Source organism: Neodiprion virginianus, chromosome 1 (genome assembly GCF_021901495.1).
Source record: "Neodiprion virginianus isolate iyNeoVirg1 chromosome 1, iyNeoVirg1.1, whole genome shotgun sequence".
In the NCBI taxonomy this organism is placed as follows: Eukaryota; Metazoa; Arthropoda; class Insecta; order Hymenoptera; family Diprionidae; genus Neodiprion; species Neodiprion virginianus.
The window spans coordinates 38370110-38396127 of record NC_060877.1 but is presented as its reverse complement, the minus strand read 5'-3'; the positions used below and the strand labels follow the sequence as shown (position 1 = coordinate 38396127).

The 26018-nt window shown below is 41.8% G+C and overlaps 4 protein-coding genes across 5 annotated transcripts in view; all 4 read right to left on the bottom strand.

Annotated features, from left to right (window-relative positions):
• Positions 1-1666: 1666 nt before the first annotated feature.
• LOC124310317 (tyrosine-protein kinase receptor torso-like) lies at positions 1667-4936 on the bottom strand. The gene is made up of 5 exons (XM_046774128.1): positions 4811-4936; positions 3869-4006; positions 3591-3805; positions 3377-3514; positions 1667-3072 (listed from the first exon to the last, which is right to left on the bottom strand). The coding sequence occupies exons 1-5, from the start codon at positions 4934-4936 to the stop codon at positions 2826-2828; spliced, it is 864 nt and encodes a 287-aa protein (XP_046630084.1). The 3' UTR covers positions 1667-2825.
• A 3929-nt stretch (positions 4937-8865) lies between these two features.
• LOC124302198 (dynein axonemal intermediate chain 2-like) lies at positions 8866-11575 on the bottom strand. Its single transcript, XM_046758075.1, has 10 exons — positions 11393-11575; positions 11113-11274; positions 10765-11023; positions 10414-10667; positions 10175-10334; positions 9902-10094; positions 9682-9817; positions 9420-9566; positions 9113-9331; positions 8866-9041 (listed from the first exon to the last, which is right to left on the bottom strand). Exons 1-10 carry the CDS (start codon positions 11573-11575, stop codon positions 8961-8963), a joined length of 1794 nt encoding a protein of 597 aa, XP_046614031.1. The 3' UTR covers positions 8866-8960.
• Positions 11576-13162: 1587 nt separating this feature from the next.
• Positions 13163-19843, bottom strand: LOC124302181 (nose resistant to fluoxetine protein 6-like). Its single transcript, XM_046758037.1, has 12 exons — positions 18997-19843; positions 16610-16866; positions 16244-16464; positions 15874-16156; positions 15581-15741; positions 15318-15486; positions 14995-15191; positions 14682-14820; positions 14410-14605; positions 14170-14312; positions 13880-14013; positions 13163-13661 (listed from the first exon to the last, which is right to left on the bottom strand). The coding sequence occupies exons 1-12, from the start codon at positions 19322-19324 to the stop codon at positions 13628-13630; spliced, it is 2262 nt and encodes a 753-aa protein (XP_046613993.1). The 5' UTR covers positions 19325-19843; the 3' UTR covers positions 13163-13627.
• Positions 19844-20263: 420 nt separating this feature from the next.
• Positions 20264-26018, bottom strand: part of LOC124303497 (tyrosine-protein kinase receptor torso-like) — a 15117-nt gene continuing 9362 nt past the window's right edge. For both annotated transcript variants that reach the window (XM_046760768.1, XM_046760777.1), the window contains exons 7-18: positions 25749-25908; positions 25498-25667; positions 25078-25219; positions 24859-24998; positions 24263-24509; positions 24009-24181; positions 23059-23146; positions 22867-22935; positions 22463-22536; positions 22187-22401; positions 21973-22110; positions 20264-21668 (exon numbers count right to left, since the gene is read on the bottom strand). In XM_046760768.1, the coding sequence (XP_046616724.1) occupies positions 21422-21668; positions 21973-22110; positions 22187-22401; positions 22463-22536; positions 22867-22935; positions 23059-23146; positions 24009-24181; positions 24263-24509; positions 24859-24998; positions 25078-25219; positions 25498-25667; positions 25749-25908 (1863 nt within the window). In that variant the 3' untranslated portion in view covers positions 20264-21421. The remainder of the gene's footprint in view (positions 21669-21972; positions 22111-22186; positions 22402-22462; positions 22537-22866; positions 22936-23058; positions 23147-24008; positions 24182-24262; positions 24510-24858; positions 24999-25077; positions 25220-25497; positions 25668-25748; positions 25909-26018) is intronic.

Genomic DNA, 26018 nt, shown 5'->3' with positions numbered 1-26018 from the left:
GAATCATCTTGAATGCTTGCTGATCTCTTCGATACGTCGCAGTGTTGGCAGACTGAGGCAAAGTAAAGGAACCGTTTTTGACTCGATATACAAAATACGTTAGTGCAACAATTTATACCGGCAGTGATTGCGGATAATATGAGGTATTTCTCATCGCTGTTTCGTATGCAAAAACGACGGTGATATAATGGGAAGCCAAGCTGCTGTTATTATCACCCGTTTCGTGTTCTTAGCAAATTTCAATGCATCACATCAGAAATCCTAAAATGTGCTTTGACATCTTTATAGGTACTCGGCGCGCATCAGGCGCAATGCCCTCAATCCATCGGCGTTTCTACTTATTGGAAACGGGGGAAAACGAATTGTAGCCATTGCCCGCGTCGTCGGCGAATATCGAAAATGATCGAAATAAGCTTACTCTGGACGGCCCACAACGTGGAATTGGCGAGTTCCTTGAGGTACCGTTGGACTTGCTTCCTGCAACGACCCTTTGGAATCGTGTTTGAATTGGCGAATACCAACGGCAGAACGGGGAAGTCGGTCCACCACGAAGAACCTTGCGACACCGGTACTGCCCTTTGGAGATCGGCGGGGTTCTCGGCCTGCAATGTCTGACGCGTTTCGAGGGTGGTTGACAGCCATAACCGACTGTCGGAGGTATTTTCGTAGCAAAACTTATTCTCACCGGCGAAAACTTGACCGTTTGTTAAAACGAACAAGCATAGTAGAAAAACTGTCCCGATCATGGCACAAGTGAAATGTATCGATCAATTTCTTTTAATAAAAGTAAAAAAGAACTGTCGAAGCTATTTCGACATCCAGTCGCGGGCTACGAACTTCGAGTGAGTTCACACGCGTTTCCGATAGAAGCATTAGGTACACAAAGCTGAATTTTTTCATGCTTTTCCGTGTATATTAGAAAAGGTAGCAAGGGTGGGAGGTGGTGGAGCCCCCCTTGGTTTATTTACAGCCTCTGCCTAAACGAGTCACTTGCACGAACGAGTGAGATCAAGGTTGAGGTAGGTACAGCAATCATGCGAATCATCATGAACACGTACAAACGTATGGTTTATATACTGACACACTGCATCCGGCAGTGTGCGCTACGTGTGACGCAAAAGTCGTCTTACGAATTCAGCTTGCATCATATTGGCCGCGCTATTCGGTGCTGGCTCTGTACTTTACGCAAAAAATAATGAAATTCATCTAGAAACATCTGAAATGTAAAAAAATTCGACAAGTAGCCAAACCGCGTCGTCATAAAAATAGGAAAGCCACTCAGGTATTGCCAGTCTCCGTCGTGAAATCGGAGAAAAAATACAGTTTATTACTCTTATGTGTAAAGCCGGTTTTAGAGACGGCATTATTACACGGGATCACACGCGTCACGAACAGGTATACGAATTTCAATAAAAAAATCCAATTCGAATGTGCCCCGCGGCAAGTACGTAGCCCTTGAAATGATGTTTCGATATCACGTCGCGAAACAACGAGGTCTGACTTTACGAGATATGCTTACTTGCTGAGAGATCGTAAGGTTTGTGGATTTTTCTTTATTTCATTATACATAGACTGGCAATAGCTAAGTTGTTCTTGTCTTTTTATCGAGATATGGTTTTGGTAATTTGGTTACCGTAGTAAGCAATAAGCTGTGTATTTCGAATTGCGTCTCCATGAGCGACCATCTCGCGGGTGAAACACACAGGAAGAGGACGACAAATACCGTATCACGTCCGTATTTTGTGGTACTTATTTATTAATCAACGTATGCAGAAAAATTTTGATTTTTCGCTATGTTACGTGCGCAAACGTTTGCTTTGCGTGTAGTAAAACATTTACTCTCTTAGGTTACAACACGTTGTTATAATATTATCTGTACATGATATTTTTTACGAGCATTTCTAAAGTAATCTAGGAGCATTGTGACCAATGTGAGCAATTTGTTCACAATTTTCTATGAAACAAAATTGAAGACTTGAAGGATTAGCTCTCTCTACGTTTCATCTGTGTTTTCAAGTAATGATGCCTAAAATCTTCCTTCACGCACGCTTGGGAAATCATAGAAATCTGGTTTGTGACTCACAAATTTTTCATTTTTCCTATTCAAGACGAAATTCAACCAGGACCAGAGGCGTGAACGAGAGGAGAACAAAAAAGTTCAGTGAAATTTTCACAAACGCGACAGTAGACGTCATTTTTTGAATTTCACATGATCGCAACATCGTGCAGATGAGAACCGCGCTATTCAACGTGTCTCCCGAATGCTCCTTCGTTAATTTTCACGATAGTCAAAAAGTAAAAACGAACTTGAACTGTACTACTCGATTTTGTAATATTTGTTCTTTGTGCTAACGTTATTCAAGCTTCGTAATACTATTTGAAAATCAGGAAAGTAGAAACAAAAAATAAGTCAATAAAAGTCGTATCAAGGCAGTATCGAAAACCGTATAAAATCTAAATACACTGTCTATTTTTCACGTATTCTCACAAACTGTCATTAAATAACAGACAACGACGGTATCACCCAGCTTCTCAAAAATCAGTTTCAAGCATTACACAACGGCGGCGGGTCAATCGCACTCCCAACTTTTACCAATTCCTAGAACGCAACGTGCGAGCGGATTCTTCCCCGTATAAAATTGACGGTTCGTGAAGCTTGCCTGTATTGTAATTGTACTATCTCTGATATCGACCGCGTCGTTTCGTCAAAGCTTACAGAGTATCCACGCTCTAATTCCTATCTTCGACTGAACCTTCATAGGTCCAAGAGTCTCGGTTCCAGCCTTGAGCTAATTTCTCGATCTCGAATTTACCGCAACAGAGGTTCATTCTTTAACGATTTTCGGCTCAAACTCGTTGACGTATCTCTGCTGGTGTTCAGAATAAGCGGAACACGAATTAGGAATTTTTAATATCGTGTCGTCAGGCGGCGTCCCTCTTGATACATCGTTGAGATCAAGGTACTCATTTTCCGCAGCTACGCTGAGCAGTTTGTCGAGCTCTTGTCGCAGGGCTGTGAAGGTCGGTCGATCTTTGGGCTTCGTTTGCCAGCAGGACAGCATCACGTTGTACCTGTATCATCGATCGCGATAACGATTTAAGTCTCCTTTGGGAACGTCCATTAATTATGCGGAGTGTTAATTTTTTTTTTTTTTTTTTTTTTACAATTTGACACTTTCCCTTATTTTGAGCTCACGTAATTAATGGATGTCCCCTTTCTTCCAACTAACGCACACACACTGGAAGATGAATACGGCATGGCAGAGCCTCGATTCGCGGTTTTCACGAGAGCCTCGAGTGAGTACCAGAGGACGATTCCGGCCGTATTACGACCTTCCAGTGTAACCGTTTATCGGAAACAACGCGACCGACTCACAGTGCGACGCTGCAGTTGGCGGGTCGTTCCATTCTGTACCCCGTTCGCAGTTTGGTCAGCACCTTGTTCGTCGGTATTCCCGGATACGGACTGCAGCCCAGAGTGACTATCTCCCAGAGGAGAATGCCGAAGGACCATCTGCACCGAAATAGAATTTTAATGACGAATTGTAGGTGACATCGATGTACGCGGCTTCCGGTGTTTTACAGCTTACACGTCGCTGTGGGTGCTGTAGACCTGGTGAGTGAGCGCCTCGATGGCCATCCACTTCACCGGAAGTCGTCCGTTTCCCTGTTTCTTGTAAACGTTCTCCTGATAGATGTCTCGGCTCAGCCCGAAGTCCGATATCTTGACGGTTTTGTCGTCGCATACGAGGACGTTCCGGGCTGCCAGGTCTCTGTGAACCACTCTGTTCGATGATAGGAACTCCTGGAGAATTGAGAAAGCGTGAGACGAATGTTTGCAAGCGGTTCGGGACCGCTGGTTTCTCACCATTCCCGTCGCTTTCTGTCGGCCAAAGTTCAGCAGGTCTGTCACTGTCACCGTGTCAGAGTCGCAAAGAATGTCTGTTGGCGAGAAAACGCTTGGAATGTAATAGTTGAATGGTAATCCTTGTTTTCTACGAATTTTCTAAGGAAATTGGAACATTTCGTACAATTTCGTGCAAATAATTGTAAATATTCATGGTTTCTCAGAAAAACTTGTAGATTTCCCTGAACAATATTATTTTTTCTTTAAAAAATTCACAAGATACTACAATTTTTAACGAGAATGAACAATTCTTCATCAAAACCTGTGCGTATTCACAATTTCGTAAGAAACAATACGAAATATTCCAATTTCCGTAAAAAGTCGTAGAAAATAGTATGCAACTGTCGCAGAACGGCAGCGTTATTAGTTGACCAGTTAATAACTAACTGAAGAATATATGTTTAGTCAACGGCTGACCATCGACGGGCCTAGCCGCCTGAGTCTGGAATCGGCAGGAAAGATAAATTGCGTATTTCTTGTCTGAAGGCTAAAAACTAAAATCATTATACATCATATCATATCATCATACATCATGCATCATCGTACATCATTAAAGTTCGAAACCAAAGTTTAAATGTTCGAATCTTCGGATGTTCAGAAAGTGACGTCACCCAAAATTTTTTTTCTCCTCACGTCATCGATCTATATAGACGAAAATCCGTTTGCCGAATTCCTCAGTCTGGAAACAACCGCTCAGTAGAGAGGACGTATGAGAATCGCGTTCCGCAGATTTCGAGTACCGGGTTCTCTGCCTCCGTGGTTCCTGCACTTCGGGTCCTCTTCCTGGTGCAGCTCGAGTTCCAGGACAAGCGCTCCGTAGTTTCTATGCTCCAGGTCCACTACCTGGTGAAACTCGACTTCAGGGACAAGCGCTCCATGGTTTCTGCGCTCCAGGACCGCTACCTGGTGAAACTTGACTTCCGGGACGAGCGCTCTGTAGCTTCTGCGCTCAAGGTCCACCACCTGGTGAAACTCGACTTTAGGGACACGCGCTCCATAGCTCATTGGATAGTATTTCCTCATTATCATTTTGATAAAATGTGTCAATAAAAAAATTATATTATTCGTTACACAATATTTTTGATGTGATCTGATACTGAAAATATTTATTAGTAGTCGAGGTATAACCCGAGGTGGTTGGCGGTGGTTGGAGGCGGTCGGAGGTGGTTAGGGGTGGTGCGGGTGATCAAGGTGGACGAGGAGGAGGACGAGGAGAAAGAGGACGAGGAAGACGAAGAGTACAAGGTGGATAACAAGATCGAGGATTTGTGCACGGTGAGTATAACATTTTTGTAATACTTAATGGCAATTGTAAATATATTTTATCTAAAATTTTTCGAACATGTCATGTTTACAATAAATTATTTCAATCCATTTTTCGCACAAGCACAAATTCAGTAGCTATGAATGCGCCAATAAAATTTACTATATTATTAATTAATTAATTAATTATAGTAATCGTCACACAATATTTTTGATGTGTTCTTATACTGAAAATATTTATTACTATTTAAGGTATGAGAGATTGTTATCGGTGGTTGTTGGAGGAGCTTGGCTATGGTTGGTGGTGATAGAAGGTGGCTGGATGAGGAGGAGAATGCGGAGGCGGAGGTCGAAGAGGACGACGAGGACGAAGGTGGTCCAAGGTAGTGGGGGGTAGTAGGTAGGGGTAGAAGTAGGAGTTGTAGGTGTAGGAGTAGGAGTAGCTGTAGGACTGTAAGTAGGGGTGCGAGCACCAGAGGGAGGGGTGGGAGTACCCTACGCCACCCCACTCCACCCTACCTCACCCTACCCTACCCTACCCTACCCTACTCTACCTTCACCACTCCTCCCCTTCCTGAACTCCCCACTCCGCCCTTCTCTCATCACCTCACCACCACTATCCACACCTCCTACTTCCACTCTAACTACTTCTACTCCTACTGCTTTTTCTTCTACTACTCCTACTCCTACTTCTACTTCCACTTTCACTACTTCTATTCCTACTCCTGCTCAAACTCCTACTACAACTCCCTACACTCCAACACCTACTTCTACTTCTACTCCCACTTACCACTCCCCACTACCTCGGACAACCTCTGTCCTACTCGTGCGCCTAGTCCTCCTCCTCGTCCTTGTCCTCGTCCTCTTTGTTTTCCGCCTTCGGATTTTTCTCCTTTTCCAGCCACATTCCTTCACCGCCAACCACCTCCGACTACCTGCCACCACCTCCAACCACCGCCAACCTCCTCCAACAACCACCTCCAACAACCACCGCTAATCACCTCAGGTTATACTTTGAATATTTATAAATATTTTCAGTGATAGAACACATCAAAAATATTGTGTACGGAATAATATCATTCTTTTTATTGCCACATTTTACCAAGAAGATTATGTGAAAATTCTAAAAAATTATAGAAATTTTATTAGCCCATTGCTAGTTACTGAATTTGGGCTTGCACGTAAAATGAATTGAAATACTTCATTGTAATTATTGCAAGTTAAAAAAATTGTCGATTAAATATAATCACAATTGCCATTAAATGTTTTAAAAATGTTAGACTCACTGTGCACAAATAGTAACGTAGCTTTTTGTTACTGGTTCACATGAAAATAGTTGATTACAATTATTCATTTTGTATTATTATCGTACACAAATGGTTAAAAACTGAAAGCAATCAATAATTATATAGCTGAATACCTGAGTAACACCGAGAAAAGGTCAATAATAAAATCAGATAATGGAGGAAAAATATCTTTCACGTCGGATCAAAGAGGCAACCGAGTTCTTCTAATGCTACCATATGTAGGATCGGGAAAAGTACAACAGTTTTTTTTTTCAAATCAATTAAATACGATAATTTTGACGATAATCTTTGTATTGACATACCTATATTTATATCATCAATGAACTAAAAAACTCAGAAAAAGACGTTAAATCATATTCATTTTCGTTCAGAATTTTCTTGGTGAAAATCGTTACTTTTTACGTTTGAGCTCGACAATTAATATCATATCACGGTTTTTCGGGTCATTTTGGTACATCGATAATAGAATGGTGCGCGAATTATAAATAACTAGTTTTGAAACCTCGCTCGGAGTCGGATGCCTAGTGTAACTGGTTTTTGTGCTCGTGCGCTCGCTTACTCGTTGTCAGTGTTTTACCATGTGACATAGTTGTGGGGGAGACTGGTGCAGATGACTCCCCAAAAAATTCTGGTATGAGCTTCGCAGTATACAGAATGAACACTGTCTTTGTGCGTGTGAAGCATGTCGAATCTGCCCGTAAGATTTTTCTTGTATAATGTTACAAATCACGTTTACACATGCATGTAAGTATAACGTATTGTGATGTTGTGACAATAAATTTCGTCAAAAAATACCACAGAACAATTAGCTCAGTGCTGACAGATTTGAAACACTACGCACAACAATTTTAGCTGTAATTGAACGACGTTATTGTCATGTATTTCTATGTATACAATGCCAACCACTCACCAATTGCAATTTTTTGATCCTGGTCGTTCGTTTCTTTTTTCTGATTCAAAAAGTTATCTGAAGCATGCGTATTGGTTTGATGACCTTGAGCGCAGAAACTACGTAGCGCTTGGTCAAAAGTCACAAGGTCAAAAAAACTGGACTGCCAGAACTACGGAGCGCATTTTCTGGACGCCAAAATCCACCAGGTGGAGGACCTGGACAGCCAGAACTACGGAGCGCTCGTTCTGGAAGTCGAGGTTCACCAGGTAGCGAACCTGGAGCATGGAAACTACGAAGCGCTTGTCCCGGAGGTCGAGTTTCACCAGGTAGCGGACTTTGAGCGCAGAAACTACGGAGCGCTTGTCCAGGAAGTCGATTTTCTGCAGGTAGTGTACCTTGAGCATAGGAACCACGACGCGATTGTCCTGGAAGCGAAGTTCCACCAGGTAGTGGACCTTGAGCGCAGAAACTACGGGGCGCTTGTCCAGGAAGTCGAGTTTCACCAGGTAGCGGACCTGGAGCATAGAAACTACGGAGCGCTTGTCCTGGAACTCGACTTGCACCAGGAAGCGGACTCGGAGTGTAGGAACCACGGAGGTAGAGAACCCGGTCTCGAAATCTGCGGAGCGCGATTCTCGTACGTCCTCTCTACTGAGCGGTTGTTTCCTGACTGAGGAATTCGGCTAGCTGATTTTCGTCTATATAGATCGGTAACGTCAGGAGAAAAAAAATTTTGGGTGACGTCACTTTCTGAACATCCGAAGATTCGAACATTTAAACTTTGATCTCGAACTTTAATGATGTACGATGATGCATGATGTGTGATGATATGATATGATGTATAATGATTTTAGTTTTCACCCTTCAGACAAGAAATATGCACTTTATCTTTCCTGCCGATTCCAGACTCAGGCGGCGAGGCCCTTCGATGGTCCGCCGTTGACCAAAGATGTATTCTTCAGTTAACGGGTCAGCTAATAACGCTGTTGTTCTGCGATAGTTGAACGATAAAAATTTTCGCTCGTGGGTTTTAAATGTTTGTTAAAATACATTAGAAGTTTTAAGAAGCTTCGTTCTTTCTCTCCCTATCATAAAAAAAATAAAAAATCCCAGACAATAAACTTTTTAGGTCTTTAAATCAGGACACTGCGTTAAATACCGTCTCTCATACGGAGCATCCATTTCATCTCGATCAAAATTAGCGCATCCGTGATGTGTTACAGTTACTCTAAGTTTTTTCCATACGAACACTTTTCAAAAAACAATTCTACTTTTTGAAAATCGGTTGAATTTCGAATGAAAAATTCCAAGGGGGTTAGCCTTGTTTTTTTGGTTGCGATTCTCAGAGCTCGGAAACTTTTTGTCTCAGAATCGATTTGTACGACTCCTCACAGACTAATTGACCCATAGAAACCCAAAAAAGACATCGAAGATTTCAAAGGACCAGCAGCGAAGTTATTACGAAGGAAATATTTCGTTTTTTGGCTGTAATTTTCGATACGTTGCTCGCATTGTATTCCATGGAGCTTGTCCATAAGCTCTTCGACTAGCTTTTCGAGATTTTAATCGACTTCACTGCGACAAGTCACCCTCAATGAGCTGCGGGCAATCCATTTTGCACTGTATTGTTATTCACTTCAGAATTTTCCATCGAAGTTTGCCGTACTATTTCCTATAAATGAATGATAACAATGAAATTAAATGCTTTGCGCAATTTAAAGAAAGGAAAAGATGCGACGTTACCGCGTCAACGGCTTGCTGGTAATCCAACTCGCACTGTATTATAAGTGGATCTGCCTCCGTTGCTTTTTGACTCTCTATCGCTTTGCTCGCATCCAGCTTTGCGTTCAAACTTTCTTGCGTCTCCGTTTCCGCCTCGAGCCGCCCGGTCTTCAGTTTCAAACGCGTTTCCCTGTTTTTAGCCTCGATCACCTTTTCTCTCCGCGTTTCTCTTTCCAATAGCTGAAAAAGCAGTCTCAAATGAACAATATTTCCATAGACTTGAAAGCAGATGGCACGTGCTTCATAGTAGAGCTTCTTTGCTGTTTACCGCAGTCAATAGAAGCTTGTCGTTTTTTTGATTAATCGTCAGAGCCTCGGAAAACTCGACTAGGTACGCTGTTCCATTTCTGCTGGCTACCGCAGCAAGATTACCTTCCACGTGAGGCCTGATGCAAGTCAGAGCCTCGTCGCAAACCTGTTGCGCTCACAAAATAAATGTGAAAATAAAAAAAGTATTAAGCAAAATAGTTTGTCGAGCGAACTGATTGACTGATGTTACCGGGAAAATTGATCTATTTGTTTATGTTTACCTTAACGCTGAGAACAGGCGAATCTTGCTGCACAAGTATGTCCCACACATCCAAAGTCCCGTCCATTTTGGTTAGAAAAAATACGGAAAACCGAGTTGCGCTCCAAGCACCGCTAGTCAATAAATCTCTATGGCCTCTATTGCAAAGAAAAAAAAATACGAGTTTCACAGTCGGTGGTCAGACTTCGAACGAAGTGACGCTATTGAATGCTTTTACTCACGGTGTCCACGCAATACACGATTCCCTACAATCCTCAGACCAAATTCTCGCCGTCCAATCTCCGACGGTCAAAAAATTTTTTACAAAAGTTGGATTACGTTCAACGCTGATTACTGGTCCGTACTGGGCTTTGAATCTAGTCGCTATTTTCTCTCCGGGTGTTTTTCCCTTACGGTTTCCGGATATCACCAACCCTTCAATTCAGTGGCAATAATATTATGCGAAATGTTCAAGTCCGCGCGTTACTCTCCCATTACAGAACAAATTTAGTTACCGTTTTCCAAACCACACATGAACCTTGTACCCATAGACGGTTCAAACTGCAAGGCCGAAATGCCTGTCGCCCTGCCAACATCCTGTTCTTCCGGCTTGAGCAAATCAATAACCAAATTCTCGGTCGGACTTTGTAATTTTCGGGTATCCCACCATTTTATCTGAAGTTGAAAGGTACCGGATTATCCTTCGATTCGCTCGGTAATTATTTGACCAGTCATCTGCTGTCATTGCTTATACCTGTCCGTCATTAGAAGCGCTGAAAAATTCCGTCCCCGTCTTTGAATTTATCCATAAAACTTTGCTGCACGGCTCTCGGTGACTGTGTTCGACCAAGCTTGTTTCGACTGGTTCCGAACCCCGTCGAATATCCCAAGACGCAACTTGCCCGGACGTCATGCCGCTAACCAGCGCGTTACTGTCTTTTGGGTTGTATTCCATAGTCAGGTTCGGGCAGAAGGGTTTCAGAGCCATGAACGGATTGTTCGGATTTTCTGGAACGCGATATTCGAAGCTCGTTATTTGCCAACACCATTATCGGCAACAACTTTATGAGGGTGCATCGCAACAAACCGAACGCCTTTCACTCACCTACGTCCCAAATGTAAGAATATGGGCTGGAATTCATCGTCCTCTTGAAATCCGTATCACAATAACTTACAGCGAGTCTCGTTCCCTGATCGGGAGACCAGGACATGTGGGTGATGGAACGTTTTACGGGTAGAGGATCTCTGTAGACATTGACAGTTCTCGAGAAAGTCTTTTGAACCAACGGGGCTGCCTCTGTGTCGTGAAAATACTGCTCGTATATGTCGCAAACGTTGTTTTGCAGGATGTAATGTTCCATGGGCTCCCAGGAAACAAAAAGGAGAAGTTGCGAAGAAGAAAACGACATTTTTACTCGGGACAAATGACAATTTCGAATGTCATCTCGCTCACCGGTAACAACTGAAGCATCGTGTGAATGTACAGTTCGTCCTTCTCTATTTTACGTCTGTAACGAACCGTCTGTTCCAAATCGTGAGTGTTCACGTCCTTCGGCCATCCACCTTCGACGTGATGCATACCGCCCTCCTTGTACGTTGCCGTTGTCGTGTTTACCTGAAGAAATAACGAACAATGTTTGTGAAAAAAGCCGTCGCCCAAAATTAGTGACGCACAACAATGAAGGTGAAGGTGAAGATGAAAAGTTTCGGTCCTTTGGCAAAATCTAGCTTACCTCGTGCTGGGCGAATATTTTGCTACATTGCGTGCCCTGGGTGATAGGATTTTTTCTGATGAAATTGTGCATCAGGGATGGTTCCGACTGAATGTTGACCATCGTATTGGGACCGCTGTCAGAGAAGGAACACCAGCGTCCAAATTGGGCCCGGCTTTTTGTGTACACGTATTGCGTTTCCATTTTTTTTTCCTCTGTTTTGAGTTTTACTCTTTGTTTATCACGAACTTTGGCGCCGAGGAGACCTTAATTGCAATTCAAATGTTCTCTCATCAAATTTTTGAAAACAAGATGAGGCATTTTTCACTCAAACTTATTATTCGAATCATAAAACGGCGTTGAACCGTATTCACTGTACGAATTGCAGACCGATTTACATGTTTTATTATTATTAATATTTCTTTTTCTAATTTTCTTATGTAAATGTTAACATTTCCCAATTTTTTTTTTGCTTTTATGCAGAGTTTATTTTCATGTGGGTAATTCGATTTTAGACTATGTTACTAACGTTACGTCGATACAAAAGCCACGGCTAGCTTGTTTCCCTGGTAACGATTCACCCCTTATCTATAGATTCGCGCGTTCTTACTCTTAGTTCACAAATTTACAGGTTTCGTCGAAACACACGTTTACTTTCATATTTCACCAGCTGGTGTCTACAGGATCTACGCAACTTGCTCCGTTATAATTTTTAGTATCGATGTGATTAATCGTTCGATTTTGTTTACCTGAAAATCGGGACAAAATTAGGATTTTATTCCGTCTTATACTATCATAAAAAGTTCATAGCTCCTGGAAACAAGTTTTTCATTTTTTCTGGTCTTTTCCCGCTTTTTTTTTAAGTTTCGACCTATTTCTTACTGGAAAGTTTCTTAAATTTTTTGAAATGTCACTTTTTGATACAGCGTGCGTAAAATCCAAAACTTCGAAATTTCCCTAAAAACGATAGCATACGCAATAGATTGTCTGAAAATATAAATTGGAATTTAAAAGACAACTCGTACTTTGAAAAATGTGAATATTGTTTATTCATTGCGTTAATTGTTGAGGCTGCAAATATAATTCATAATGAAATTTTTAATTTCAAAAGACAACTATGAATCTAAAAAAAAACATCGTTTATTCGTTTTGTAAACCATTGATATTGCTAATATCTATAGAGTAAATACCAGATGATATTTTTTTTCCCGCCACCGCTCTTCTGCCGCCAACTTACATCCATATGCTGTTTGTATGTATTTTTTAGAATGTTCTTTATCTTTATCAACCCCTCTCCTGAATTTTACACACAATATTGCAAAAAAATATTGAGTCCCACTAATCAACTTGTATCCCGGGTTGAGTCGGAAATAAAGTCCTATACGCAACACGGGAATAAATGTCGATTATTCCCTTGTGGCATAATGTGTACTATTTTCTCACGATGGATTAAGAATGAACTGTAATGAACATTTGACCAATTTTATTCAAATGAAAATTCATAATTTATCTAATGTACATCGTTTGGTATTCTATCGGTAAAACGTTGTAAAAAAATTGGCAAACGTCTACGGTCATGACTTCTTGTAAATAATCTTTCAGGGTAAACTCTCCATCACTGTGGCAAATTTGAAATTATTAAAAAATTGAAGAACTGAAAATTCGCAGATATACTTGATGACCCCATTTGTTGTATAAATTCAGTCTTAGTGTTTTGTTTCTTACTAGACTGTAGCTGAAATATCCGAGTAAATTCTTCATTAGTTGATAATATTGGTGAGTTTGCATGTGTTAGGTTAAGGGTGTATCCTTCCTATTTTTATTCTCCTCCAGAAATTTACTCACAGAGTTATTACAAATTCACCCAGAGTCCCCTGCCAGTTTGGTATCTGATTACAATTATCAAGATGATAGCTGTTTAATTTTACGTGCGTCAGTCAAGTGCAAACCGCAAATTTATTTTGGTTGATATATAACTTGCCCTTCTCGGTGTTGACTTAATATAATGCATTAACTTGTTTATGAGATTTTATTCCACATCCTCGTTCTAAGCCACTCCAAATTATGTAGGTACTACGAATCCTATGGTATTTGAGACGAATGACTCTCTTTATAAGAATAACTTGATACAAAATTACAAACTGGGGATATGCAAGTATTTGTACTACAACACCGATATACCAACCACGAGTTTACCTATACATATATCATACAATGCATAAGGCGGCAATTTACGTAATTATGCTTAGGTCATTTTCAGTTGCTCTGTTTGATGTCGTCGGAATTCGATCTGAAAATAAAAAAATGAGATGCAGTTGTAGCGTAGTACGAGCGGCAAAATTCGAATCTTACACTCCAGTCTACACTATCAAGTAACCAACAGGCGCAGGGTGAAATCTATATCTGATGTACTGTTATATCAGACAATACCAAGATAATGGAACTTTGGCCTACCTGACTGTTATGTTATGTATTATGAATATTTTCATTTCTTGTGAAGGCACTCACTCTTTCGCGGGACATTTGCTTCGTCGTTTCGTTCGTACGACCTGCTCCATCTTTCGTATCGGCCATTCGACAATCACCGATAGTAGCAGGGATATACCAAAAGTGTAGAACATGTCTGCCAGGAAATTCGAGAGCTGCAACGTAGGAACTTGGAAACTTTGCTCGTTCGTTTCGAAATACACAATGACGCTAAGATGATGTCAACTGTTTATGCTTCCAGAATTACGTATGAATGGCAATGCAACATGGGTATATGTGGGTACATGTATATTGAATGAACTGCAACTTACCCAGTCGTTGAGGGAAAATACGCGGGGGTTTCTAGTAGCACCGATATCATAGATTTGCTTAATATTGTGAACAAGATAAGCACCGTAAGCGAGTCTTGCAAGGGGCGGGACCCAGCGTGGTGTCATAAAGTTGCGATGAAAGTCTGAAGATGTAACGAACGAAATATTTCATCATTTTGTATATTCAAGTAGAAGGTAATTTCCATCGCGTTCCGGAATCCGCAAGATCCGTCAACTTACCCAAACCATCGCCAATTGTAATCAGAACAACGATCGAACATATTCCAAGAGCAAACGCTGCTCTGTGAAACCCGGCGTAGGCGGCCGTCTCGAGTGGGTGCAGCTCACTGTTGGGGTCAAAATACTTAGCAGCCAAAGACTCGCTGACGATAGTAAATCCGACTGCCAGTAAAATAAAAAGAAATCGCGACCACGCCTAAATCGCAGAATGATATATTTTTGAGAACATTCAATTTCTCGTCGTCGAGTTGTTTTTTTTCTCTTATCATTACCTTGGGGAGTCTCCACGTGGCATCTTTATGGTCGTAGATAATCGCCCCAGCCAAAACGCCAACCATGTAGGAACCGATTCTTGTATGCGATTTGATATACTGACCAAGGAAGTATGGATCTTTTCTAACTTCCGGTAGCCTGGAGAACGATGGAGAATTACATGATAAACTTCTCAATATTGGCGATGATACGGATATTTCAAGAGAAGATAGCTGATGCTCGTTGTTCGTGTACGAAGATTTTCGGTGATTCTATGAGGCGGTCTATGGTTACGAATGAATTGTCACATCAATAGGTGTGATTTTTACTTACGTAGGCAATAAAATGAATATTGGCTGTTGGTCCTGAACGTAGGTAATGAAGAAGGGAATGGCAATGCCCAGTGCAATCAAACTACAGAGAAACGGGTAGCCCAGTCTTCTCGGAAGCTTCCAATAAACCCATAAGACCAAGAGTCCCATGATGTAAAGGTGATAATCGACCGATAAATACCAGGATTGAAACATACACTGCGAACAGAAGTAGACGAAACGTTACACGTCAATTTGTTACGACTCACGGTGCAACAGAAAGCACGCGTTGACTAGTGAAGAATGATGAAGGTGAGGAACCGTCTACAGCGACGCAATACTGACCATCTCCTCGGGACGCACGTAGTTGTTGACGTATAAGAGATTAGCCCACCAGTTTTTCGCGCAATTATCTCTTTCAAAACCCACCCTGGCTTCCCAGTACGGACCGGATCCCATCATCGGCATCAGGGTAGCATTGAATAAGACGACCAACATGTAGAGGGGTGTCAACCTGCGGTAATATCATGCGAATCTTTATCTCTGGATCTTTCTTTACCGCCGTATATTTAATGATCACGAGAGCGAGGCGCGCTCGTCGGACCCACCGTAGAAATCTATTGAGTATGAGCGCGGTAAAATTCAATTGTTTACTCCGATCAAGATCACGAAGCGCACCGTAGGCTGCAAGAAGACCTCCGATACTGAAGAATCCGTCGATGATAATCGTTCCGTTGAATACCATCATCGAAAAAGGTACGGTGTAGGCCTGATGGGGCCAATCAAAAAAGCGGATAATCGCACAGTTGACGTGCTTAGAAGTAAGTGAGTGACTTGATGTGGTAATAAGCAAGTAAGGTGCGATGCACTACTGTCGCTCCTGTAAGAAACATGCTCTGACCTTTTCAAGGTACGTTGACTCCACGAGCGGGTAGCCGTAGTACTGCATCGATCTATGTCCAAACATTGTGCATGCCGTGAAGAAAAAACGGATCAAATTAATGCAATCAAGACCAGGGTGAGAACTCTCATTGGCGTAAATCGAGCGCAAGTTACGCCGTGCGGAAAAGGAGAGAAAAAGGTCTCTGGGTTCGTTGTCCTTGACCGCTTCCTCCGAAGAATAGACGCTGCTGTCGTACCATGAACTCGCTACCACAAGGACAAACAGTCCCGCAACGATGAAACTGGATGGAAAATTGTTCGTCACGTTATTGTCAGTCGGCTTCAGCGACCGTATACGTGGGCTGTAAAATCATTTCGACTTCTCTTACAGAAAAACCTTTGCCCCCACGGTGAAATCCTCAGGGACGTCGCTACGTGCTTGGCAAAGCGACGGCTTCACTGTGACGTCCAGGTGTATTTGCCGGGCGTTCGCCAACTCCTTCAAGGGCTCCGTCAACGCCGTCGCAACATCTTGAGAGCTGCAGCTGGCCGGAACGCAAAGCGACAGGTACACAGAGTGTCGTTTGACACGGCGAAAGTCTCCCGTGTACTGTGGAGAACAAAGAAAATTCGAATAGAGGCATAATTGTGTGCACGAGGATGGACGGGACCCCGTGCGTATGCTTTGATTTAACAATTCACTCCGACAGAGCTGGTGTTGGAAGTGAATCACCTCCTTAATAAAATTCGCTCACGTCAATCGCGTTCCAGACGGACAGATTTGGATCGAAGTCAAGGGTAAAGGTTTTCGGGCGTTTAGGTTCCACATCTTTCCGCTGGTACCGTAAGCGAACCAAACAGTAGCGACCCTTGACCTCGTCAGGCTCTCCAATGTCAGAGAATTCATCCGGCGGAAGTTCCGCTCGCAAGTTGTAGCATTGGTCAAAGCTTCCCAAATGTTTCGTTTGACCGTGAAGCACGCCGTCAGGATACTTCGTTGAGGCGTCGAACACTGAAAAGGTTTTTTGTCACTCAACTATGCGGGAGATTCGATTTTTTTCGTTTTTCCAACGATTTCTCGGTACCTTCATAATTATCCGTTGATATTACTTACAGTCATAATCGATATCCCCAGTTCGCGGTAGTAAAATTATACCATTCAAGTCCGATCGTCAAAGTTTGAAATGCGATTTTGCTCAACTGATCATCTCCATATTTTGGTGAACACGTGTTTAATATATCATTCCTTGAGAAAATAATGAATAATAACGAGTTACTTGAATATTTTACTGTATTGGATCATGTCGAGTTACAGTGAACTTCGTATTCCTCAAATCTATTTACAAACAATTTGCACAAACTTATATGTGCTTAGGCATAGAAGGCTAATTTCATTGACGTCAGACAATGTAAACTATGAACGGCCAACCGGTCGATCGTGGCTATTAAACTAGTCGATCGCAATGTGCAGAAAAAAAAAATACATGAAATGCCCGACTCTGTCTAAAAATATTTCACCTTATTCGATGGTAAAGATTTGAGGTTGGCAAATCGCACAAAGTTAAGACAATGAACAGGAAGTTTCAGGTTCTATCAAGTTCGTATTCCTTGTGTAAATCATTCGTATATCAATCAATACAAGTGCGATGGTGTTCGAGTTATACGCTTCACACAGATAATTATATTCAGCTGATCAAGTAGAGAGAGGAAAATCGACAAAGATGCCTCTCACTTCTTACCCAAATACATTACCCGGTTGACTGGTAAAGGATCATATAAGTACATTTTTGAATAAATCTGATGTTTTCCGATGGATTTGGACAAGAATTGGTACACTACTATTTTGAGCTTTGCTGATTCAAATTTAAAAGCAAAATTGAAAAATTCATTATGAGGAATCCTCAATGGCGGCTTCAAATATCGGTAATTAGGACTAGGCCTCAACAGCCTTGTACCAAAAACCCAAGAAACGGAATAAGTCTTTTGAAACGTGTTATTCGGGGGTTTCAGTGTTATTGTAAGAAAAAAAATTAACAATAAGACTGAAAATTCATCCCAACTCAACTCTGTTTTCACCCTCAGGGGGTGGCAAATTGAAATAATAAGTTCTGAGATAAAATCAAGGTCCCAAAAAATACTCCGGGCACCAATTTCTGGATAATTTGGTCGGTTGTATGTCGCTGTCAGTTTAGGCACAAAAACTGGGAAAACCCATAATGTTCGGTCAACCGGTTCCTCAAGGTAGACCTGTACTATCATAGAGGATTATGTTATGCGTAGGTATAGGCCCGGATTGTCACGGACATAAGAAACTATCATTTTCGCGTACAGTATTAGTGCGATTGAAACCGAAAACAGGTTATGCGATATATTTGTATTCGACTGAAACGAAATCCGTTAAACTGCTAAGGTTACACAAATATTGTAGGCCATTGACATTATGTTAAATTTTCAGGCTCAAGGTTATGAGAAGTCCATGGATAAAGTTAAACCAACTATATGAGAACAAATACAGCCAGCTCATGGTAGAGCCATTACATGGGTGTGGTATTCGTACACATACATGGAAAATATTAAAATGTTACTCGAGGACAACATAAGGTAGCAAATTATATTTGAATTCACGAAACCATTGAAGTTTTGATGACGTTTTTACTTGTGCAAGGATAACAAAAGATATCATCGAATGCTGATTACTACTCCAAAAATTGGTTCATCAATTCTGAATCATCTTGAATGCTTGCTGATCTCTTCGATAGGTCGCAGTGTTGGCAGACTGAGGCAAAGTAAAGGAACCGTTTTTGACTCGATATACAAAATACGTTAGTGCAACAATTCATACCGGCAGTGATTGCAGATAATATGAGGTATTTCTCATCGCTGTTTCGTATGCAAAAACGACGGTGATATAATGGGAAGCCAAGCTGCTGTTATTATCACCCGTTTCGTGTTCTTAGCAAATTTCAATGCATCACATCAGAAATCCTAAAATGCGCTTTGACATCTTTATAGGTACTCGGCGCGCATCAGGCGCAATGCCCTCAATCCATCGGCGTTTCTACTTATTGGAAACGGGGGAAAATGAATTGTAGCCATTGCCCGCGTCGTCGGCGAATATCGAAAATGATCGAAATAAGCTTACTCTGGACGGCCCACAACGTGGAATTGGCGAGTTCCTTGAGGTACCGTTGGACTTGCTTCCTGCAACGACCCTTTGGAATCGTGTTTGAATTGGCGAATACCAACGGCAGAACGGGGAAGTCGGTCCACCACGAAGAACCTTGCGACACCGGTACTGCCCTTTGGAGATCGGCGGGGTTCTCGGCCTGCAATGTCTGACGCGTTTCGAGGGTGGTTGACAGCCATAACCGACTGTCGGAGGTATTTTCGTAGCAAAACTTATTCTCACCGGCGAAAACTTGACCGTTTGTTAAAACGAACAAGCATAGTAGAAAAACTGTCCCGATCATGGCACAAGTGAAATGTATCGATCAATTTCTTTTAATAAAGGTAAAAAAGAACTGTCGAAGCTATTTCGACATCCAGTCGCGGGCTACGAACTTCGAGTGAGTTCACACGCGTTTCCGATAGAAGAATTAGGTGCACAAAGCTGAGTGTATCGATGCTTTGCCGTGTATGTCAGAAAAGGTAGCAAGGGTGGGAGGTGGTGGAGCCCCCCTTGGTTTATTTACAGCCTCTGCCTAAACGAGTCACTTGCACGAACGTGTGAGTTCAAGGTTGAGGTAGGTACAGCAATCATGCGAATCACCATGAACACGTACAAACGTATGGTTTATATACTGACACACTGCATCCGGCAGTGTGCGCTACGTGTGACGCAAAAGTCGTCCTACGAATTCAGCTCGACCTTTACCTTGGATGCGCATCATATTGGCCGCGCTATTTGGTGCTGGCTCTGTACTTTACGCAAAAAATAATTAAATTTATCTAAAACATCTGAAATGTGAAAAAATTTGACAAGTAGCCAAACCGCGTCATTATAAAAGTAGGAAAGCCACTCAGGTATTGCCAGTCTCCGTCGTGAAATCGGAGAAAAAATACAGTTTATTACTCTAATGTGTAAAGCCGGTTTTAGAGACGGCAATATATCACGGGATCACACGCGTCGCGAACCGGTATACGAATTTCAATAAAAAAAATCCAATTCGAATGTGCCCCGCGGCAAGTACGTAGCCCTTGAAATGATGTTTCGATATCACGTCGCGAAACAACGAGGTCTGACTTTACGAGATATGCTTACTTGCTGAGAGATCGTAAGGTTTGTGGATTTTTCTTTATTTCATTATACATAGACTGGCAATAGCTAAGTTGTTCTTGTCTTTTTATCGAGATATGGTTTTGGTAATTTGGTTACCGTAGTAAGCAATAAGCTGTGTATTTCGAATTGCGTCTCCATGAGCGACCATCTCGCGGGTGAAACACACAGGAAGAGGACGACAAATACCGTATCACGTCCGTATTTTGTGGTACTTATTTATTAATCAACGTATGCAGAAAAATTTTGATTTTTCGCTATGTTACGTGCGCAAACGTTTGCTTTGCGTGTAGTAAAACATTTACTCTCTTAGGTTACAACACGTTGTTATAATATTATCTGTACATGATATTTTTTACGAGCATTTCTAAAGTAATCTAGGAGCATTGTGACCAATGTGAGCAATTTGTTCACAATTTTCTATGAAACAAAATTGAAGACTTGAAGGATTAGCTCTCTCTACGTTTCATCTGTGTTTTCAAGTAATGATGCCTAAAATCTTCCTTCACGCACGCTTGGGAAATCATAGAAATCTGGTTTGTGACTCACAAATTTTTCATTTTTCCTATTCAAGACGAAATTCAACCAGGACCAGAGGCGTGAACGAGAGGAGAACAAAAAAGTTCAGTGAAATTTTCACAAACGCGACAGTAGACGTCATTTTTTGAATTTCACATGATCGCAACATCGTGCAGATGAGAACCGCGCTATTCAACGTGTCTCCCGAATGCTCCTTCGTTAATTTTCACGATAGTCAAAAAGTAAAAACGAACTTGAACTGTACTACTCGATTTTGTAATATTTGTTCTTTGTGCTAACGTTATTCAAGCTTCGTAATACTATTTGAAAATCAGGAAAGTAGAAACAAAAAATAAGTCAATAAAAGTCGTATCAAGGCAGTATCGAAAACCGTATAAAATCTAAATACACTGTCTATTTTTCACGTATTCTCACAAACTGTCATTAAATAACAGACAACGACGGTATCACCCAGCTTCTCAAAAATCAGTTTCAAGCATTACACAACGGCGGCGGGTCAATCGCACTCCCAACTTTTACCAATTCCTAGAACGCAACGTGCGAGCGGATTCTTCCCCGTATAAAATTGACGGTTCGTGAAGCTTGCCTGTATTGTAATTGTACTATCTCTGATATCGACCGCGTCGTTTCGTCAAAGCTTACAGAGTATCCACGCTCTAATTCCTATCTTCGACTGAACCTTCATAGGTCCAAGAGTCTCGGTTCCAGCCTTGAGCTAATTTCTCGATCTCGAATTTACCGCAACAGAGGTTCATTCTTTAACGATTTTCGGCTCAAACTCGTTGACGTATCTCTGCTGGTGTTCAGAATAAGCGGAACACGAATTAGGAATTTTTAATATCGTGTCGTCAGGCGGCGTCCCTCTTGATACATCGTTGAGATCAAGGTACTCATTTTCCGCAGCTACGCTGAGCAGTTTGTCGAGCTCTTGTCGCAGGGCTGTGAAGGTCGGTCGATCTTTGGGCTTCGTTTGCCAGCAGGACAGCATCACGTTGTACCTGTATCATCGATCGCGATAACGATTTAAGTCTCCTTTGGGAACGTCCATTAATTATGCGGAGTGTTAATTTTTTTTTTTTTTTTTTTTTTACAATTTGACACTTTCCCTTATTTTGAGCTCACGTAATTAATGGATGTCCCCTTTCTTCCAACTAACGCACACACACTGGAAGATGAATACGGCATGGCAGAGCCTCGATTCGCGGTTTTCACGAGAGCCTCGAGTGAGTACCAGAGGACGATTCCGGCCGTATTACGACCTTCCAGTGTAACCGTTTATCGGAAACAACGCGACCGACTCACAGTGCGACGCTGCAGTTGGCGGGTCGTTCCATTCTGTACCCCGTTCGCAGTTTGGTCAGCACCTTGTTCGTCGGTATTCCCGGATACGGACTGCAGCCCAGAGTGACTATCTCCCAGAGGAGAATGCCGAAGGACCATCTGCACCGAAATAGAATTTTAATGACGAATTGTAGGTGACATCGATGTACGCGGCTTCCGGTGTTTTACAGCTTACACGTCGCTGTGGGTGCTGTAGACCTGGTGAGTGAGCGCCTCGATGGCCATCCACTTCACCGGAAGTCGTCCGTTTCCCTGTTTCTTGTAAACGTTCTCCTGATAGATGTCTCGGCTCAGCCCGAAGTCCGATATCTTGACGGTTTTGTCGTCGCATACGAGGACGTTCCGGGCTGCCAGGTCTCTGTGAACCACTCTGTTCGATGATAGGAACTCCTGGAGAATTGAGAAAGCGTGAGACGAATGTTTGCAAGCGGTTCAACCGCTGGTTTCTCACCATTCCCGTCGCTATCTGTCGGCCAAAGTTCAGCAGGTCTGTCACTGTCACCGTGTCAGAGTCGCAAAGAATGTCTGTTGGCGAGAAAACGCATGGAATGTAATAGTTGAATGGTAATCCTTGTTTTCTACGAATTTTCTAAGGAAATTGGAACATTTCGTACAATTGCGTGCAAATAATTGTAAATATTCATGGTTTCTTAGAAAAACTTGTAGATTTCCCTGAACAATATTATTTTTTCTTTCAAAAATCTACAAGATACTACAATTTTTAACGAGAATGAACAATTCTTTATCAAAACCTGTGCGTATTTACAATTTCGTAAGAAACAATACGAAATATTCCAATTTCCGTAAAAAGTCGTCGAAAATGGTATAGAAATTTTCACCAGGGTTATTACTCACCTTGGTCAACCGCGTATCCGCGATTCACGACGAAATTTGATTTCTGCATGTCGTCTTCGATGTGGTTTGCTTTGAATGAAACGATAATGGAAGATGAAATTCACCGGTATTACACATATTTCGAAGCTAGTCAGTGGTAAACGAAACGACAATATAGTAGAGTGTGTTAAAATTACATCAATATAAACTTACGAAATTTAAATATAACCTCGTCGGCGTTTTTCTCTGTCTTTGTATCGTTTTTTGCTTCCTTCGCCGATATCGTAGCCTTCTGGATTATCTGCATCGACGGGATGAACAATAAGTTAATTTTCACCAGATTTATTGTTTGAAATTTCATATATTCAGAAGCGTCAACGTTGTGTGAAAAGTCGTTTCCATCGATCCTGCCATTTGTTTGTTAACGTTTATTTTTCACACTCGACAACCTTAATAATTAATCCTAGAACGGAAACGGGGTATGAGAAAAAACCCCTAGTGAATTTAAATTTTATGTCTTCCACTCAAGACACCGATCATAGTTCAATCTCATTATCGGAGAGTGAAAAAAGTATTTTTACTCCACGTAATTTTTTATCAAAAAAAGAAAACCGTACAAGTGCGAGTAAAACTCGCGCCCTGAGAGTTCCGTAAAAAATTGACTATTTTTTTTTTTTGTCACGTGATATAACTACAAACTAACTATTTTCGAACTGTTTTCTTTACCTGTGCTGTGAGAGCTTGCTTCTCTCCAAATTTCATGATTCGAGGTCGACGGGAAGTACCTTATGGTTTTTTACGAGTGAGTTTGCGAGTATCAAAATATTTCACACAAATGGCTGCGTCTTGTTGATTGCGTTGACTTAGTTTCAATTTTTTAGCCCTCCAAGGGACCGTAAACCTCAGTATTTGACATTAATTTTAACCTGATACGTTTGGACAAACGGACAGACGGAAAACGAAGTGATCTTAAAAGGGTTCCGTTTTTACCTTTTCGAGGTACGGAACCATAAAAACGAAGAAAATGAGATCCTATAGGACCCTTAACGATACGATGTACCCGAGAGATGGAATTTACGAAATTGGGGCATTTTTTCACCGCCCGTTACCGGAAAAGGTTAAAAAAAAAAAAAAAAAAGTTAGTTAGTTAGTTGTTAGCTCACCGAGCGTAAAAAGGACTGCAGATCTCCCCTGGAGCAATACTCGACAACGAGAAGAGGCCGCTGACCGATCGTGCAGCATCCAAGGAGAGAAACGATGTTCCGATGTTGTCCGGCAGATTTCATAATTTTTATTTCCAGCTCGAAACATCGCCGATCCTCTTCGCTCGGATTGTCTGTGTGATTATGAAGAAAAAAAACAAACAAACACAGAGTTATCGAAGTGCCGTCGTGCCGCGTTTCGTCGCTCATCCTACCTCGCAACATTTTTATCGCCACAGGAGTCGTCTGGCCTCTGTCGTCGCGTAAACTTCCCAGCCTCACAACCCCGAAAGCTCCGCTCCCCAGGACTATCTTAATCTCTAAACGGTCCGGGCTTATCTCGTATTCGTCAGCCGGTGCCAATAAGCTCTTGAAACCGACGCCGATTCTATCAGGATTTCCATCATCGAAGCCCTTGATCGTGTCTAGGGCGGTGTCCTTGCGATCGATACTCTGAATTTTCTATCCCCGTATTTTAAAATCGGTATGTTAAAAATTGTCGTTTTTTCTATATTACTTGTTCAATGTATTACATAAAACAAGGGAGGAGAATCGTCAAATTCGATTATGCATGATGAATTTTCACTGAATCGAGCGAAAAACATTTATCTGTATACTTGCCGCGTGTCAGGGTGTCCGATATTTAGGGTGTTGCGGAATATTTTATCGCATGCCCTCAAAATCAGGCTATTGTTTGGAAATTATTTGGACAAGACTTGGGGAGTATGCGTTACAAAAAATTGGTCAACACCCTAAGTTGTACATATATCCGAATGCTGAAGGAGTAACTAACGTGCTAGAAACTAGTCACCTTAAAATATTTGGATCTCTCTCGGTTTCGTTTCCGTTTCGCGTGCCTGTGGTAAGCGTATATCCCGGTTCCCATAACCAAAACGGCACTTGCCAATAACGTCACAATGGCAGCGCCCACGTTCGATATGTCTGATGATTCTTGAGGAGAAGAAGAAAGAAGGGTGAGAAGAAATTATATTCAAGAGTAGAAATCACGCTACGAATTTGACAAATATACCTTCAGGCTCTTTCGGCAATAACTGCATTACCGAAAAATGTTCCTCGATACTCTGGCCTTGACCACCCGTGGAAGCGGCTCTTATCATAACCTGGTATATGTCCGACATTGTCACGTCCGGAAAGACGTCTTCGGTAGCCGTCTGTAAAACAAGGTCGGTGAGGGTTGAAAGAATATCTGTTCATTCTCAAGCCTTCGAGGTATCTGCTTCAGGGTGAATCAAAAGATAGGAAAAGTGGAAAGAAATGTTCGAAAAATCTCCAGCATGACTTTTTTTTCATCACATCAAGAAGGTCCGACCCTTCATTCGTCCTCAATCGTTTCTTCAGAATTGAAAATACTCGTCGCACCATGTGTGGAGGTATTTGACACATAGGATGAAGACGTTGAAAATGAGCGGAAAAAATTTTGCCAACTTACACCGGAAACGTTGTGAACCCTTGGCCCTGTGTAACTGGAAGTCATTGGATTCATGAAGATCATGTAATAGTCCGGAATTAATTCAGGCATCCGCCAAGTCACCTTCACGTCGTAAATGTTACTGAACTTGTGGATTGTCGTTGCGTTCAAGCCCTCCACCACACCTGGCGCTGAAACAGACCGATTCATAGTTACACATAGAGACTTTGATGATTAATTATCATCGCTTGGATCCAGCTTTAATCACTCACCGCAAATGGTCAAGTTTTTGTGAAATTGTAGGCACTCAGGGGTTACCAAAGTGGCCTGGGCTACGCTGCTCGTCACCTTTCTTTGGGTCGATGCCGAGATGTGTATTGTGTACTCTTTTGAAAATTCCAAGTTTGCGAAAGTCGTTTTGTGATCAGTCGGCTGTAATTGTATTCATACATAAGAATTTTTTAGATTTAATGAACGTGACTTTTACATATGTACATATTTGTACTTTTTGTCAAGTATAGCTGAAAGTCGAATAAAGAAAT